The following is a 16,575-nucleotide window of genomic DNA, read 5'->3' on the forward strand; positions in this document are numbered from 1 at the left end:
CTGACAGCTGTTGTTGCCTTTTGGGCTGCAGTTGTGCCGTTATGATTTGAGCATATTGTTTTATGCTAAATGTAGTACATGTGAGGATTTTCTGAACAATATTTGTCATTGTTTTGTGTTGTTAATTGATTTACAATAATACATATATACATACATTTGCATAAAGCAGCATATTTGTCCACTCCCATGTTGATAAGAGTATTAAATATTGGACAAATCTCCCTTTAAGGTAAATTTTGAACAGATAGAAAAAGTGTGATTCATTTGCAATTAATTAAAATTAATTTTGGACAACCATGTGATTAATTGCGATTAAATATTGTATTGGATCGGCAGCCCTAATTAATTCAAAACATTGTTAAAGACGCCAAGACCTTGAGGAACACCATAGAAAAAGCCTTGCTGTGATTTGGGATCAAAAACTTTGACATTTTGAGATTTCTGTAAGAATTTCTGTTATGAAAACTGCTCAGAAACCCCCTTATTGTCATATACATATATAACGTATATACACACATACAGACGTAGGCAAAGTTGTTGGTACCCTTCCGTTAAAGAGAGAAAAAACCCCACAATGGTCACTGAAATAACTTGAAACTGACAAAAGTAATAATAATAAAAATTTACTGAAAATTAACTAATGAAAATCAGACATTGTTTTTGAATTGTGGTTCAACAGAATCATTTTAAAAAACAAACTAATGAAACTGACCTGGACAACAAATGATGGTACCCCTAGAAAAGATGTAAAATAATGTGACCATAGGGACATGTTAAACTAAGGTGTGTCCTGTAAATAGCATCACAGGTATCTTCAAACTTGTAATCAGTCAGTCTGCCTATTTAAAGGGTCAAAAGTAGTCACTGTGCTGTTTGGTATCATGGTGTGTACCACACTGAACATGGACCACAGAAAGCTAAGGAGAGAGTTGTCTCAGGAGATCAGAAAGAACATTATAGACCTTCATGTTAAAGGTAAAGGCTATAAGACCATCTCCAAGCAGCTTGACGTTCCTGTGACTACAGCTGCACATATTATTCAGAAGTTTAAGGTCCATGGGACTGTAGCCAACCTCCCTGGACGTGGCCGCAAGAGGAAAATTGATGACATATTGAAGAGACGGATAATACGAATGGTAACCAAAGAGCCCAGAACAACTTCCAAAGAGATTAGAGGTGAACTCCAAGGTCAAGGTACATCAGTGTCAGATTGCACCATCCGTCACTGTTTGAGCCAAAGTGGACTTAATGGAAGACAACCGAGGAGGACACCAAATCATAAAAAAGCGAGACTGGAATATGCTAAAATGCATATTGACAAGCCACAAAGCTTCTGGGAGAATGTCCTTTGGACAGATGAGACAAAACTGGAGCTTTCTGGCAAGTCACATCAGCTCTATGTTCCCAGACGCAAAAATGAAGCATCCAAAGAAAAGAACACTGTACCTAATGTGAAACATGGAGGAGGCTCGGTTATGTTATGGGGCTACTTTGCTGCATCTGGCACAGGGTGTCTTGAATCTGTGCAGGGTGCAATGAAATCTGAAGACTATCAAGGCATTCTGGAGCGAAATGTGCTGCCCAGTGTCAGAAAGCTTGGTAGCTGTGTTTTGGGTCATTATCCTGTTGGAGGACCCATGACCTGCAACTGAGACCAAGCTTTCTGACACTGGGCAGCACATTTCGCTCCAGAATGCCTTGATAGTCTTGAGATTTCATTGCACCCTGCACAGATTCAAGACACCCTGTGCCAGATGCAACAAAGCAGCCCCATAACATAACCTAGCCTACTCCATGTTTCACATTAGGTACAGTGTTCTTTTCTTTGGATGCTTCATCTCTTCGTCTGTGAACATAGAGCTGATGTGACTTGCCAAAAAGCTCCAGTTTTGTCTCATCTGTCCAAAGGACATTCTCCCAGAAGCTTTGTGCTTGTCAATATGCATTTTGGAAAATTCCAGTCTCGCTTTTTTATGATTTGGTGTCCTCCTCGGTTGTCTTCCATTAAGTCCACTTTGGCTCAAACAGTGACGGATGGTGCGATCTGACACTGATGTACCTTGACCTTGGAGTTCACCTCTAATCTCTTTGGAAGTTGTTCTGGGCTCTTTGGTTACCATTCGTATTATCCGTCTCTTCAATATGTCATCAATTTTCCTCTTGCGGCCACGTCCAGGGAGGTTGGCTACAGTCCCATGGACCTTAAATTTCTGAATAATATGTGCAGCTGTAGTCACAGGAACATCAAGCTGCTTGGAGATGGTCTTATAGCCTTTACCTTTAACATGAAGGTCTATAATGTTCTTTCTAATCTCCTGAGACAACTCTCTCCTTAGCTTTCTGTGGTCCATGTTCAGTGTGGTACACACCATGACACCAAACAGCACAGTGACTACTTTTCACCCTTTAAATAGGCAGACTGACTGATTACAAGTTTGAAGACACCTGTGATGCTAATTACAGGACACACCTTAGTTTAATATGTCCCTATGGTCAAATTATTTTACATCTTTTCTAGGGCTACCATCATTTTTGTCTAGGCCAGTTTCATCAGTTTGTTTTTTTAAAATGATTCTGTTGAACCACAATTCAAAAGCAACAGCTGATTTTCATTAGTTAATTTTCAGTATTTTTTTATTTATTATTACTTTTGTCAGTTTCAAGTTATTTCAGTGACCATTGTGGGTTTTTCTCTCTTTAACGGAACGTTACCAACAACTTTGCCTACGTCTGTACACCCACACATTTACAGTTTATATACACACAATGTATATATCCATCTATCAGCGCTTATTTTATTGATTTAACATTTATTTTAATTATTTTTTGTTTTACTCATATACAGCTCATTTTACCCAATGTTGTATAACTTTTTATTTTGTCTTGTAAAATACTTTGTAAATTTGTTTTGAAAAGTACTATATATAAAGTTTATTATCTAACGTTTTACAATCTGCTCCAGCATCAATTATCTATCAAACAAATGATTTTACATCAAAGTCATAGTTGTAATCTGATTGAAAACTGATTTCAGGCAGCAGGTTTACTTTAAACGTTAATGTTGACCGTGAGTTGTCGGCATCCTCTAGTGGTGGTTGGTTAATTTTTACAGGACACACAGAGAGACTCTCCATCAGTCAGAGACAAACACACTTTTATTTTTCTCTGAGAAACAAACACAGATATCGCCGCAAAGCTTCAAACTACAATCGTCTAACAAAGTGCTTCTGAGGAAAATAGAAGAAAGTGCACAAAGTTTTTATCTCCTCACTGACAAAAACATAAGAGCTTCAAACATTTACACAGATTAAATATGAAGAGAGCAGAAAGAAACAACAGTAAACGGGTGTGACAGTAAACCTACTCATCGTTCATCTACAATTTATCATCACAATCATATTTCACTCTCACATCTTCCTCTGAGCCTTTATATAAAATACAAATACAAAAATATATCCGACAGACTTCAACATCACTGTACATTTATTCTCCTCTGAGCTGTGTTTTAACGCTACAGTAGGACGGCCAGCAAACACATTTAAACATTTACTGTCATTTATACTCCAGAAATACACGGTGAAGAGCCACAGCAGACTAATAAAGACAGCTTAAAATATGATTTATGCTCCAAATGTTCTTATATCCAGTCCATCAGTCAATCAGGTGACGTAGAAATCACAATAAAACCATAAAGGATGATCTCTAAATGAAATGAAATTAAATGAGGAACTAGACTAGAAGATTTCACATTGTTCTAAAAAAAGAAATTATTCGAGCACAGTGTGAACTTTTCTTAGAGACTGTAGATCGACTTAAATAAAAATAATAAAAATAATAACAACATTTATATATAAAGCACTTTTCAAGATATTTAAAGACGCGTTACATGAAAAATGTAAAGGAAAAAAAACACAAAAGTTGAACAGAATTTGCTATTTTGTTTTGAAAATGTTGATAAAATAGGATTATAAATATATAATGGATACAAGATGTCAGAGATTTGAGTTTACCGAGTTAGTTGAAAAGATAAAGAAGTTAAGGTTTTGTATTAAAAATGGGAGATTCCACCTGTTTGTTATCTTTTCCAGTCATTTCCTCTCTTGGAAACAAAAGAAATTTGAAATTAACATTTAAACAACCATTCATATTTTTAAAGGAAGCTTAAAGTCAGTCTACAGTTGACATTAACACAGCCGTCCTTCAACTAAACACTTCACACTGTTAGAGAAATAATTCCTGTTTTATAGGAACAGAAGTGATGCAGTTAGTCGTTCCTCTCAAGCCTGAAGAGGAATTATAGATGATAAAAACTCTAATAAACTAAATATGTCTGTATGAATCAGATGACTGATTGATGTGCTGCAGACAGACACCTGATGAAGGACAGTTAGATGTTTTACAGGAGGAGAAATGTGTTATCTGCTCTGTGAACCGGAGATAAGGCGTGATAATTAACTGGGATTATGAGTCTGGAACTACATGTTGTGTTGTAGATGATTGAAAGCAGCAGTGTGACATCATCACAGATTGACCCCCAACCTTTAACCCTTGCCGTTGTTGCTGATGCTGTTGTTCTTGCTGTTCTTGGTCGACTTGGTGCTGCTGCCACTTTGTGGCATTTTCTGTTCGTCTCCGGTCAGCAGAGCTTTAATCTCTGAGGGGATTTTACCCTGATCCATCGCCGAGCACCACTGCTTGTACTGGACCACAAATAAAAAACAACAACAACAACAACAACAACAGGTCAATAAACACACAACACATCCAGGGTTTAAACTGTCACATGAGGCCTGTACTACGAAGCAGGATTTGTTGTTAGCGAGGTAACTTCAGGGTTTTTCCGTCCTACGAAGGTGGATCACTTCTTACCGGGGTAGATCGCCACGGTAACTGATGCTGAACAACTAACCTGCTCCGGAGCAGTTTATGTTCCAGATAAGAGATTAACTCGTATAAAAGCACCTCCTGCTGACCAATCAGAGCTCGGTACGCGGATCGTATGATAATATTACACACATATGAAGAAGTTAAAGTCATAATCCAGACTAAAAACAACACAGTTTTAAATTGACAGATGCAGGGAAGGACAGCTGGATTTATGCTGGGGGTGTTACCGCTTTGAATTATATTTTTATATTTATTTTTTTTACTTTCTCTTGAGTCCGTTTCACACCGCCGGAGACGAGGACGCAGCTGAAAGAAGGTTGAAATAGTCACACACGCCGTAACTTTGTTAACGGGCATGATTAGGTGTAATTCATTCATCCATACAATACATTTCTTAGAGCTATTTATATCTAGATGACTATATCTGACTTTTGAGTGTTCCTTTAAATTAATAAGTCTGTTAATTTACGCATTCACACATCAGGAGTTTTTTTCTTTTACCAGCTGTTCTTCCTGCATTTGGCAGCTTCAACTGTTACTTTTAGTCTGGATTAAGTGTTTAACTTCTACGTATTTGTCTAATATAGTTTACTCTTCCTTTGTTAAACGTGCCGCTCTGGCTGTCTGTAGACTTGTCCATGTCTGTGATTGGTCTGATGCTGCAAACACCGCCCCGTTCATGTGAACGCGCTCCTAACCAGACTGAGAAACCCTGGGTTGATTTACCGAGTTGATAACCACCTTCGTAGGACCGCTTAGCGGGATCTCGGTTGTTAGGGTTAGTTAAACCAGATAACCAGAAGATACCCTGGGTATGTTGAACTCGCTTCGTAGTACAGGCCTCTGCTTGTACTGGACGACCACAACAACAATAGAGAGTTAAGAGGTCAATAAACACACAACCCATTCACCAGAATCGCCTGTTAGACCAGCAGTTTTAATAAACCTGAACAGAACTTTAACTGGTTCTGAGTCTGTGGTAAGTGTGTTCACAGTGGAAAAAATACTTAAATGTACTTCTAACAGTGGGGAGGAACATAACCAGATTTGAAAGGTTTGTAATCAGTTTTCTTATTTCCTTCTTCTTGAGTTTTAACGAACAAATTTAATAAAAAAGTTTATTAAAAATATTAAACTTTGGGTCTACTGTCTGACAGCGTTTGTAAATCTGAGTTAAAGTATATTTAATAGTTTCTTTACCATCTCTAGCTCCTCCCGCAGGGCGCAGATGGCTCTCTCCTTACTGGAAACCAGTTCCTCCAGGTACTGGTACCTCAGCTTCTTCCTCGCTCTGCACTCTCTGGCGCTCTGACGGCTTCGCTCCAGTTTGGCCTTCAGGTCGATCTTCGCAGGTTTGCGGCCGCGTTTTCCCGGTTTCTTCACTTTACCAGCCACCATCTGACAACACAGACAAAATATATATCTGAGTTATTGATCAGAACACGCAGCATTCACTGTGGTTGTTTATGTTCATCATTCATCCAGCCATCACACCCATCTTCACCAGAACAGACAGAATAAACATTTCTTCCACTGTCTGTATCAATCAGCAGACTAATCGTACATTAATATTATCTACATTTATGAACAGATACTCTGTATACAGAGGGACCACAAAACAACCGTGAAGTTTTAGCCTAGAAAAAGGACTTGAAGCTAAATATTTTAGAGAAGTTCTGGATTCATTTCTGCTGTGAAAGTCAAATACAACCTGCGGTGGAAGGTAACTAAGTACATTTACTAAGGAAGTACAATTCTGAGGTACTTGTACTAGGGGAGTAATGATCCATCGATCTAGATCAATACATCGATCAATGATCAACGATCCAATATCCTCGATGCAAAGTGAAAATATCGATATATAACAGCATTACAGATTTTACAGATTCCGATTATTAAAATAAATCGAATAAAATAATAAATGCTGATGAATTATTACAAATTAAACTACCCAGCAGAATATATAGTCATTAAAATTAGCTCCACAAATAATCTAAGTAAAAAATAAAAAATAGTAAAATATCCCAAAAATATTAGTAAAATATCCAAGAAATGTTAGTAAAATAAAAAAAAATAGTTAAATATCCAAAAATATTAGTAAAGTATCAGACAAAACTTTGTAAAAGATCCTAAATAATATCAGCAAAATATCCAAAAAACTATCAGTAACATTTCAAAAATATATGTTAAATATCAGAAAAATATTAATAAATGAATCAGACAAAAATGGTAAATGCTGCGAAAAAATATTCGCAAAATATTTAGAAAATAATTAAAATGAGCTCCACCTTCACCAGCTACAATGCATCAATAATTATAATAATTATAATTACAATACAATAATATAATATAGAAGATTCTGCATGATGATTACTTATGTAACAGAGTATTTCTACACCGTATTACTTCAGTTAAACATCTTAATACAACGTTATGTTATCTTCTGTACCAGCTAGCCTTGTGACACAGTTAGCATATTAGCTCCAGTTATCGTTGTATAGCAGGACTTAACGTCCAGCTAGCCTCGATCACTTCTCGGTTAACGTTGAGACAGTCGTTAACTCTATAACCAGACCCGACTGTAACCCGTTACCGTTAATTAAACCATAAAGTATCGGTGGTTAGCAGCCGGTAGCCGTTAGCTTCTCACCTTGTTATCATCCATGTTGGTGAATGCTAACGTGCTGGCAGCTAGCTCGCGTTAGCTCCAGGCGGCTAACAGCTCAGCTACGAGATACAATAATAAGATAGATAACAAGATAAATAACAAGATAAGAAGATGAAATAATTATAAAGTCAGTCCGCGGTCACAGGAACACGCGGACAGCAGCTAACAGAGACAATCACTGATGTTGTTGTTTAGCTTTGTTTACATCGTGTTTCCTGTTGACGTAACGCGTTGACGTCAGTTCCTCTTCTTCTTCGGTTGGTTTTATTAGTAGCTGCACAGCGCCGCCTCCTGTAGAGGAGGACGGGAGACCGGGGCTGGTTGGCACACAGCTGCTTCCTGAAGGTCACACAAACAACAGTGTTTATATTATTAATTAATTATTATTATTATTATTATGAATGGTTAACGGTCAGAAAGTAATTACATATTTTTATCTCCAGACACGCGAACAGTTTCTTTCCCTAGGCCATACGGACACTGAACAAACAATAAATCTGTGCAATATTAATACACTGAATGTGAAATACATTTGTCTGTGCAATATATCCTTTGATGCAATATATACCTTAAGTGCAATTACCTTTGTTTACATTTTATTTATTACATGTACCCTACCTATTTTACAAGTGCAATTACCTCCGTTTACATTATATCTATTTTTATATTTTATACCTCTAGTGTAACACTTCTGTTTATATTTATTTATTACATCTACTTTACCTGTTTTATTTGCTTTATAACTGTGTGTGTTTTACCTGTTATATGTTTTACCTGCCTCGATTAGTCTTGTCAAGCATTTGTTTTAAAGCACTGACCAGAAGTGGCAACTGTGAATCTCGTTGTATTTAATATGATGACAATAAAGCTTTCTATTCTATTCTATTCTATTCTATTACTGATGAACTGTTTAAAATGTTGTTTGGTTTTTAAAATGGGCAGATATTCTATTAAATGTTCCTGCTTTAATTAAATGTTCACAATGTTTCTATCAGTTGCTTAGTTTTTTGTATTGACAGTATTTTAATGTTAAACCAGCCCTGTGATGGAGCTGGTTGGCAACTCCTCCTCCTCCCTCTCCTCCATCCTCCTCCTCCTCCTCCTCCCTCCCATCAGCACCATTGTTGGTTTCCCGTGGCGACCGGCCTGTTGGTTGCCATGGCGACGTGCTGCGACAGCAAACCCCGTCAGCATCAGACCAATAATTTGTAGCTGGACGACATCGTTTCCTTTTATAGAGCAAAGAGGGAAGGACGGTCGTCACGGTGACACTTGAACAATAATAATCATTAATTAATAACTCATTAATTAATTAATTTATCAGACAGAGACAGAAATCAACCTGTTGATTAATAATTAAAGAGTCACACTCACCTGTGATCTGATGAGGAGGAGGAGGATGAAGGTTTCCAGAGGACCTGATGTGACCTGATGAAGAGTTTTTACACTCTCATCAACCTCATTATTAATGTCAGGATTCATATGATTCATATTTTAAATAATAATAATCCTTTTTTCAGCTGTAGCAAGATTAAACATTGATTTATTTATTATTCATTAAAATAAGCTCCACCTTTACCAGCTGCAATGTTAAAGTGATGAACAAATGAAATATCCCAAAAATATTAGCAAAATATCCAAGAAATATTAGTCATATAAAAAAATAATGAAATATCCCAAAAATATTAGTAAGTAAGTTAGATGGTTTGAAGCCTCGAGTTTGGTATTTTGGCAGTCTTCATCTTGGTTTTTGGCCGTTCCCATCTTTGTTTTTGGCCGTCTTCAGCTTGGTTTTAGGTTGTTGCCATCTTGGTTTTACACCGTCACCATCTTGGTTTTAGGCCGTCACCATCTCGGTTTTAAGCCGTCACCGTCTTGGTTTTTGGCCGTCTCCATCTTGGTTTTAGGCATCTTGGTTTTTTGTTGTCCCCACCTTGGTTTTTGTAGGTGTAGTAGGCTCCTACTGAAACACATGTATGAGGCTGATAACGCACCTTTAATGACCTGATAACAGTTGAATTTCATGATAAGGATTCAACTGCAGACCTCATCTCTTTTTCTTCTATATCTTCATCTTCCAGCTGCTCTGAGGGGACACAGACAGACAGTAGGTTATATACAAGTGGACAGAGAGACAAACAGCTGGACAGAGAGACAGACAGCTGGACAGAGAGACAGACAGATGGACAGAGAGACAGACAGCTGGACAGAGAGACAGACAGGTGGACAGACAGCCACCAAACAGCCATGATGTCTGCTGCCTTCACGGACCTCCTCTTCCTCCTCCTCCTCCTCCTCCTCCTCCAGGCTCCAGCTCGTCTCCTCTGAATCGGATAAACAGCAACATGAAGCGTCTGTTCCCGCTCTGCTGTCAACCGGTGAGTCTTTAATAGAACCGACATATTGAACCAGAATAATAGAAACACACGTTACCGACGGGCTACGGCTCCGGTATCACACCGACACGTAGCGAGGCCGAGCGGCCGCTTATCAGCGTCTAAAGACGGACTCATCACCTGAACACCACCGGGAGGACACATCTAATCATTAGCATTATTATTATTATCATATTTTTTTATTTATTTATAGTGTTTCTATTTGATCATTATGTGTTCCTCCTGCATCATCATCATCATCATCATCATCATCGCAGTGAATCAGATGCAGAGCAGACATGTTGTAGGCCAATAATGATGATCAGCTCTCTCTTTATTTATTATACTGTATATCTATATGATGGAAGGATTAACTGCATGTGTTTCAGGCTAAAAATGAATATAAGAATATCTGCTATGAGACGGACCTTCATGTGTGTAGCCTGTTATTATTATTAAAATGTCTTTATTGAGAATAACCGCAGAATAAATGAATGTATGAGCTCCACATCAACACCATGCTAGAGTCAAATACTGTTAATACTCAGGACATTTCACACCTTTAATGGGTCAAATTTAAATGAAAAAGTCATGTAATAATCCATATATGAGAGGTGAAGCAGCAGATGTTGGTGCTCAGTGTTTTTCCATGAGGAGGTTTAACTCTTCACTGTTGGATTTAAAGGAGCCTCAGTTTATATTAAATCACTTTATATTAAGATGAACACATGATTGTTTGTTCATGTTTGTTGTCTTTAATGTTTTAAATCAGCTTTAATGGACAAATAAATGCGAACACATACCAGGAATTAGGAATTAGTCTCATCATTGCCTCTCAGTGTACACAGAAACAGACATAAAAACAAGGTCAACATAAATATTTGACTATTATGTACAGACATAAATATGGTTATATAAAAAAGGCCGACAACAGTGGTACATAAAATATGGCTACTAGTAATATATGATAAAATATTCGTACTATATGTAGTACAGTGGTGTAAAAGTACATTACTTTAAGGCTGGGCGATATGGCCAATATCTCCATAACGATATTGCCTTTATCACAATATAGCATGTTTTTTTGGTAATTAAATCAATAAATAGTCTATATGAGATCAAATAAAAATAAAATAAAAATTGGTAGAATTTCAATTATTTTAATTCTTATTTTATTCTAACGTTTTAATTATTGTTTTTTTAACTGCTTATTTGCACCAACGAACCAAAGCAAATTCCTAGTGTATACTTGATACACCTGGCAATAAACAAAGATTCTGATTTTGATTCTGATAAATAAATTTTTTGTAAACTCCTGTGTGAATTGAATACTTGACAAATGAAAAAGTTCAGAGTAATTTCTCAATTAATTAAAAACTTATAACTTAAATTATGAGATTTTCTGGTAAATTTGAGTCAGTATGAGCTTGTTATCAATTTAGACGACGTTATTGTGTATCATGATATCTGGACATATGATTTCATTGAAAGACGATTAATTTTCATATTCAATTTAAAATATTGATTTAAAAATTTATTTCAATTAACAACATTGTACTTTTTACTGCAGTATTTATCTGACAGCTGTAGTTACTTTCTAGATACAGATGTTACATATAAAGTACATTTACCCAAGTACTTTACTTATAGAAGTATTTCAATTCATGCTACTTTATACCTCGACTTTACTATTCTGTATATCAGAGTTTTGAAAATGGCTTTAAATGGTGCTTAAAGGTCCCATATCGTGCTCATTTCAGGTTCATACTTGTATTTTGTTTCTACTAGAACATGTTTACATGCTGTAATGTTAAAAAAAAACATTATTTTCCTCATACTGTCTGCCTGAATATACCTGTATTCACCCTCTGTCTGAAGCACTCCGTTTTAGAGCATTTCAACGGAATTGCAACGAAATTGCGTTGCTAGGCAACAGTTTGGGTCCATGTTTACTTCCTGTCAGCTGATGTTATTTACATACACTGCAACAGGAAATAAAATGGGACACATTTAGAATGTTTATGTTTAAAACCGTGTAATGATCTAAATATTGTAGATTTGTGACATCACAAATGGACAAAAAATCTTAATGGCTCGTTTCAAACGCACAATTTCTGAATACGGCTGTATGTGTTTCTCCGTATATTGAGCGTTTTGATAGTTTAACAGTATTTATATATCACTTAAACCTGCTTTATAATATAAAAGACATGACAATCTCACTTTTTACCATATGGGACCTTTAAAGTAAAATAATATAACTTATAATCAAAGGCTTTTTCCTCTTTTAATTGTGCTCTTATTGTTTAAGTTTCACTTTCTTTTTGGGTTTTTATTAATATAATAGTTAATCTGTTCTGTGATTATTAATATAGTCCAGTATAAGTCTGTATGTATATGTGAGTGGTGTACTGGTTTCACTGGTTCTCATACTAACAATCAGTCAGGTTGCTATGGGAGACATCCAGCAGAGTAAACAGAGAGATAGCTTTCGCCCCATGGGCTTCATCACCTCCTTAATGGCTGACCTCAGAGGAGAGGGGGGGGGGGGGGGGGGGGTGGGGTCTCTGTGGACTCTAAACTGGATCCCAGTGAAGGGTTAATGAAATCAACAGGCTGCTGGTGTTAGAGGTGGTTATCTCTAGAGAAAAGACCAGTTTGATACTCAAACGACATTATTTTATAACAACGTTCTGCCTTCATGTCACTGATTCATGAACATGTTGCTGTTTCTGTCGGCCATGTTGGTTTTCTTCATTAGAAACGATCCCATCAGTCCTCTATAAAGCCCATATAGACCATTCCTCTGGAAGCCCAGCATTCATGTTAAATCAGGTTTTGACTGATCATTAGTGGGTATCAGGCTGTGCCATCATACATCTACTTATAATCTACTCATTTAAATACCTGTAAATTCTACAAACACCAATCAAAGAGCAGACAATCAGCAGCATGACCCGGTCTTATATCTACGTTGTATCTGACCAGGCTAAGTTTCAAGGGGGCGACCCAACTAGCTTGATAGACGGTTCCATCTGAATGCCACGGCCCACTCAGTAGTCCAACCATCAATGTTTATTTAGTTCAACTAGTCTTACAAACTCCCTCTAATTAACTACCCTACCAGCTACTATACAGCGCCCAGTGAGCAGTTTTATGGGGGTTGGTGCCTTGGTCCCGAGCTGGCACCTCTACAGCTACCAGTCCACAGTCAATACTTGGTCTGTGTGGGGACTTGAACCGGCGACCCTCCGGTTACCAAGCCAAGTCCCCCACGGACTGAGCTACTGCCGCCCCCAAACTTACCTACCATCTTTCTATCCTCACATGTTGGAACTATTTCTTGACAAAGAACAGCAAGTGTGAGCAGCTTCCTGAAAGTCTTGTTGTCATAGTGAGGTTGCCAGGTTTTGTAATCTTCATGCCAAAACTAAAACCTGTGCTCGCCAACTGAAACCACGCTGTACCTGGAGAAACTGCACAGAAGTACTTGAATGGCGACCTTCCCAAGCCAAGTCCCCACGGACTGAGCTACTGCCGCCCCCAAACCTTTAAGGCGTTAGGATGTTAGTTCTGCCTCGATCGGGTCTCGAACTCACAACCTCAAACACCAAAAACAAGTCAATATCTTGAGCATACTGCCTTACAAAAGAAAAACAAACCTACCTACCACCCTTCTTTCCTCACATGTTGGAACTATTTCTTGACAAACAACAGCGACTGTGAGCAGCTTCCTGAAGGCTTGGTTGCCAGGTTTGGTGCCATCATGCCACAACTAAAACCTGTGCTCGCCAACTGGAACTGGCAAACCACACTGTACCTGGAGACACTGCACAGAAGTACTTGAACTGGCGACCCTCTGGTTCCCAAGCCAAGTCCCTACGGACTGCGCTACTGCCGCCCCAAAACCTTTAAGGCGTTAGCATGTTCGTTCTGCCTCGATCGAGTCTCGAACTCCAAAAAAGAAAAACAAACCTACTTACCACCCTTCTGTCCTCACATGTTGGAACTATTTCTTGACAAACTGCCAGGTGCAGCGACTGTGAGCAGCTTCCTGAAGTCTCGGTTGCCAGGTTTGATACCATCATGCCAATACTAAAACCTGTGCTCACCAACCGAAACTGGCAAACCAAACACTGCACAGAAAAACTGGGTGGATGGACACACTGTTGTTGTTTGTCAAGAAATAGTTCCAGAACTTAATCACGGCACCAGAAAGTCTTTGGTCATCTCTGTGAACGTCTAATGCTGAATATGTGTCCTTGTGTCCACAGCTCCTCTCTGGTGCAGCGGTGTAGCGATGGTTTACGCCCAGTCATCAGTTGGTGTCAATCCCTCCCTTTACTCTCCATCTTTCACCTATCAGATGTCATTTAACTTCTCTGAGAGGGAGAACTCGACTGTCCTGGCAACCTTACCCACAACCCCCCACTGCAGCCTCGAGGGTTCGTCCTCCGGCCAGCCCAACGGGACCGTCGCCTCTGATGAGCTGACTTCAGGCGAGGTCGCTGTCCTGGGCTTGGTGTTCGGGGTTCTGTGGTTGGTGTCCATCCTGGGGAATGCCCTTGTCTGCTTGGTCATCCACCGGAGCCGGCGGACTCAGTCCACCACCAACTACTTTGTGGTGTCTATGGCCTGTGCAGACCTGCTCATGAGTCTGGGTTGGGCGCCCTTCATCCTCATGCAGGTCGCCTCAGGACGATGGCCATTGAGCGCTGCCGCCTGCAAGGCAGTGCGCTACCTGCAGCACCTCTGCCCAGGTGTGCAGGTCTACGTCCTGCTTTCCATCTCCGTAGACCGCTTCTATACGATCGTCTACCCGCTCAGCTTCAAGGTGTCCAGAGAGAAAGCCAAGAAGATGATCGTGGCGTCGTGGCTGTTTGACGCGGCCTTCGTGTCGCCGTGTCTCTTCTTCTACGGCTCCACATCTGGCAGCAGTCACTGTGACTTTTTCCTCCCGGACAGCTGGAGCAGTATAGCCTACGCTGCTGTTCACCTCCTGTTTGGTTTTTTGGTCCCAGTGGCGCTGATCGTGTCGTTCTACCAGCGGGTGGTCCGCTACATCTGGAGGATCAGCGCCGACGGACACACGGTGCGCCGGACGATGAACATCGTCCCACGGACTAAAGTCAAGACCATCAAGATGTTCCTCATGCTCAATACAGTTTTCTTCCTCACCTGGACGCCGTTCTACGTCGCCCAGCTGTGGCACCCGAGGGAGTCTGACGGACCCGGCCGGCAGGGGCTGCTGTTCTTCTCCGCCATCGCCTGGGTCTCCTTCAGCTCCACGGCGTCCAAACCAACCCTGTACTCCGTCTACAATGCGAACTTCAGAAGGGGCATGAGGGAGACCTTCTGCATGTCATCCATGAAATGCTACCGCAGTAACGCATACACCATCACGGCGAGCTCTCGGATGGCCAAAAAGAACTACATCGGGGTGGTGGAAATCCCGGTGCAAGCGAAGACGGTCGCCAAGGACTCGGTTTATGATACGTTTGGACGAGAGGCGAAGGAAAAGAAGGTAGCCTGGACCACGAACGCCAACCCTCCCAATACTTTTGTCTAAGTGGACGGTTTGGAAACTGTGAAACTTTTTCCTCAACAGCACAACATCAGCGTTGGCGGGTGACCTATAGCTGCTAGCTGGAGGCTAACATGCTAACCCTGTATTCACTCACAGACACAATGTGTTCAGTTTGTATAAAGGGCTTTCTCTCCGATGTAACACACCTCCTGGCAGCCATATTGGAGCTGCGAACAGCTAGTCGTTTTTATACTTCAGATGTTAATCATAATTTATTTCTGTGCTGTTTTGATGGATTGTTTTGCCATTGATGCATTTTGTTTTGATAACGTCAGCTAGCTAACCATCTAACCATAGTCTGTGACCTGTTGTAAATGCGTCTACATAGAACAGCTGAATCTCAAACGTATGTAGATGTTCATATTAGTTTAAAGGATTTCTCAGGTAGTGCAGTCTGCAGTCAGTGGCCTACCCATTATACCCATTATTATCAAAGACAGACTTGGAGGGAATTCATTGTAATATTTGTCCCATGAAGTTAAATATTCACTTGTATATTGATTTATTCTAATTCTCAACTAAACGAGGGATGAAACCAGTAAAGATTCTGCTGTGCCAGTATCATCAAAATATAAATAAATGAATCCATAAATACTCACCGAACATTTATGATTCTGTACTATGGTTCTTCTTTTGGTTGGAGATTCAAACTATTTCATCTCAAATTTCGTCTTCTTCTTTTCCATGTGGTGTTATGTTCGTCTTCAAAGTAAAGATCTTGAAAAATACTGAAGTTTCAAACTCCTTTGTCATGTTTTCTTTCACTGTTAGCATGCTAACAGTGCTGCTAACCGTGCTGCAAGCTAAACACTAGATGATATACATGTCAGAATTGTTAAATTCAGACTGAGATGGACTTTTGAGTTTAAATATCATTCTAACATGCTAAATACTAACATGGACATACCATGTTAACTGCACATAGTATGCACATGCTAATATTAGCATATGCAGGCTAACATGCTAAACATGACATGCTTAATGTCAGTGTAGTTTCTGCTTCTTAAAGACTGAGCATTTTGCTTTTCCAAACATAATAAAGCAGGATTTTAAGTCAT

At 39.3% G+C, this 16,575-nt stretch overlaps 2 protein-coding genes across 4 annotated transcripts; one reads left to right on the forward strand and one right to left on the reverse strand.

Annotated features, from left to right (window-relative positions):
* Positions 1 to 3,137: 3,137 nt before the first annotated feature.
* On the reverse strand, positions 3,138 to 9,595 carry crebl2 (cAMP responsive element binding protein-like 2). 2 transcript variants are annotated; one of them, XM_037761031.1, is made up of 4 exons: positions 9,550 to 9,595; positions 7,761 to 7,894; positions 6,088 to 6,285; positions 3,138 to 4,700 (listed from the first exon to the last, which is right to left on the reverse strand). In XM_037761031.1, the coding sequence occupies exons 1-4, from the start codon at positions 9,578 to 9,580 to the stop codon at positions 4,542 to 4,544; spliced, it is 522 nt and encodes a 173-aa protein (XP_037616959.1). In that variant the 5' UTR covers positions 9,581 to 9,595; the 3' UTR covers positions 3,138 to 4,541. The 2 variants fall into 2 exon arrangements, with proteins under 2 accessions (XP_037616959.1, XP_037616960.1); XM_037761032.1 differs by lacking the exons at positions 7,761 to 7,894; positions 9,550 to 9,595 and adding an exon at positions 7,538 to 7,754.
* gpr19 (G protein-coupled receptor 19) lies at positions 8,573 to 16,258 on the forward strand. 2 transcript variants are annotated; one of them, XM_037760996.1, is made up of 4 exons: positions 8,573 to 8,820; positions 9,637 to 9,677; positions 9,718 to 9,933; positions 14,297 to 16,258. In XM_037760996.1, the coding sequence occupies exons 1-4, from the start codon at positions 8,601 to 8,603 to the stop codon at positions 15,497 to 15,499; spliced, it is 1,680 nt and encodes a 559-aa protein (XP_037616924.1). In that variant the 5' UTR covers positions 8,573 to 8,600; the 3' UTR covers positions 15,500 to 16,258. The 2 variants fall into 2 exon arrangements, with proteins under 2 accessions (XP_037616924.1, XP_037616925.1); XM_037760997.1 differs by having other exon boundaries at positions 8,780 to 8,820; positions 9,738 to 9,933; positions 14,205 to 16,258.
* Positions 16,259 to 16,575: the final 317 nt, after the last annotated feature.

The sequence above is a fragment of the Sebastes umbrosus genome, chromosome 23 (assembly GCF_015220745.1).
Source record: "Sebastes umbrosus isolate fSebUmb1 chromosome 23, fSebUmb1.pri, whole genome shotgun sequence".
NCBI lineage: Eukaryota > Metazoa > Chordata > Actinopteri > Perciformes > Sebastidae > Sebastes > Sebastes umbrosus.

What these genes read in the sequence shown, in the direction of transcription:
- gpr19 (XM_037760996.1), top strand. Translation starts at nt 8,601, where the DNA reads ATGGAGCTGGTTGGCAACTCCTCCTCCTCCCTCTCCTCCATCCTCCTC. An exon ending in AGGGAAGGACGGTCGTCACG is followed by an intron (nt 8,821 to 9,636) that starts GTGACACTTGAA and finishes TTCATCTTCCAG; the next exon opens with CTGCTCTGAGGGGACACAGA. An exon ending in TCCCGCTCTGCTGTCAACCG is followed by an intron (nt 9,934 to 14,296) that starts GTGAGTCTTTAA and finishes TTCACCTATCAG; the next exon opens with ATGTCATTTAACTTCTCTGA.
- crebl2 (XM_037761031.1), bottom strand. Translation starts at nt 9,580, where the DNA reads ATGAAATTCAACTGTTATCAGGTCATTAAAG. An exon ending in ACGTCAACAGGAAACACGAT is followed by an intron (nt 6,286 to 7,760) that starts GTAAACAAAGCT and finishes CTGTGTTGTCAG; the next exon opens with ATGGTGGCTGGTAAAGTGAA. An exon ending in TGCGGGAGGAGCTAGAGATG is followed by an intron (nt 4,701 to 6,087) that starts GTAAAGAAACTA and finishes TTTGTGGTCCAG; the next exon opens with TACAAGCAGTGGTGCTCGGC.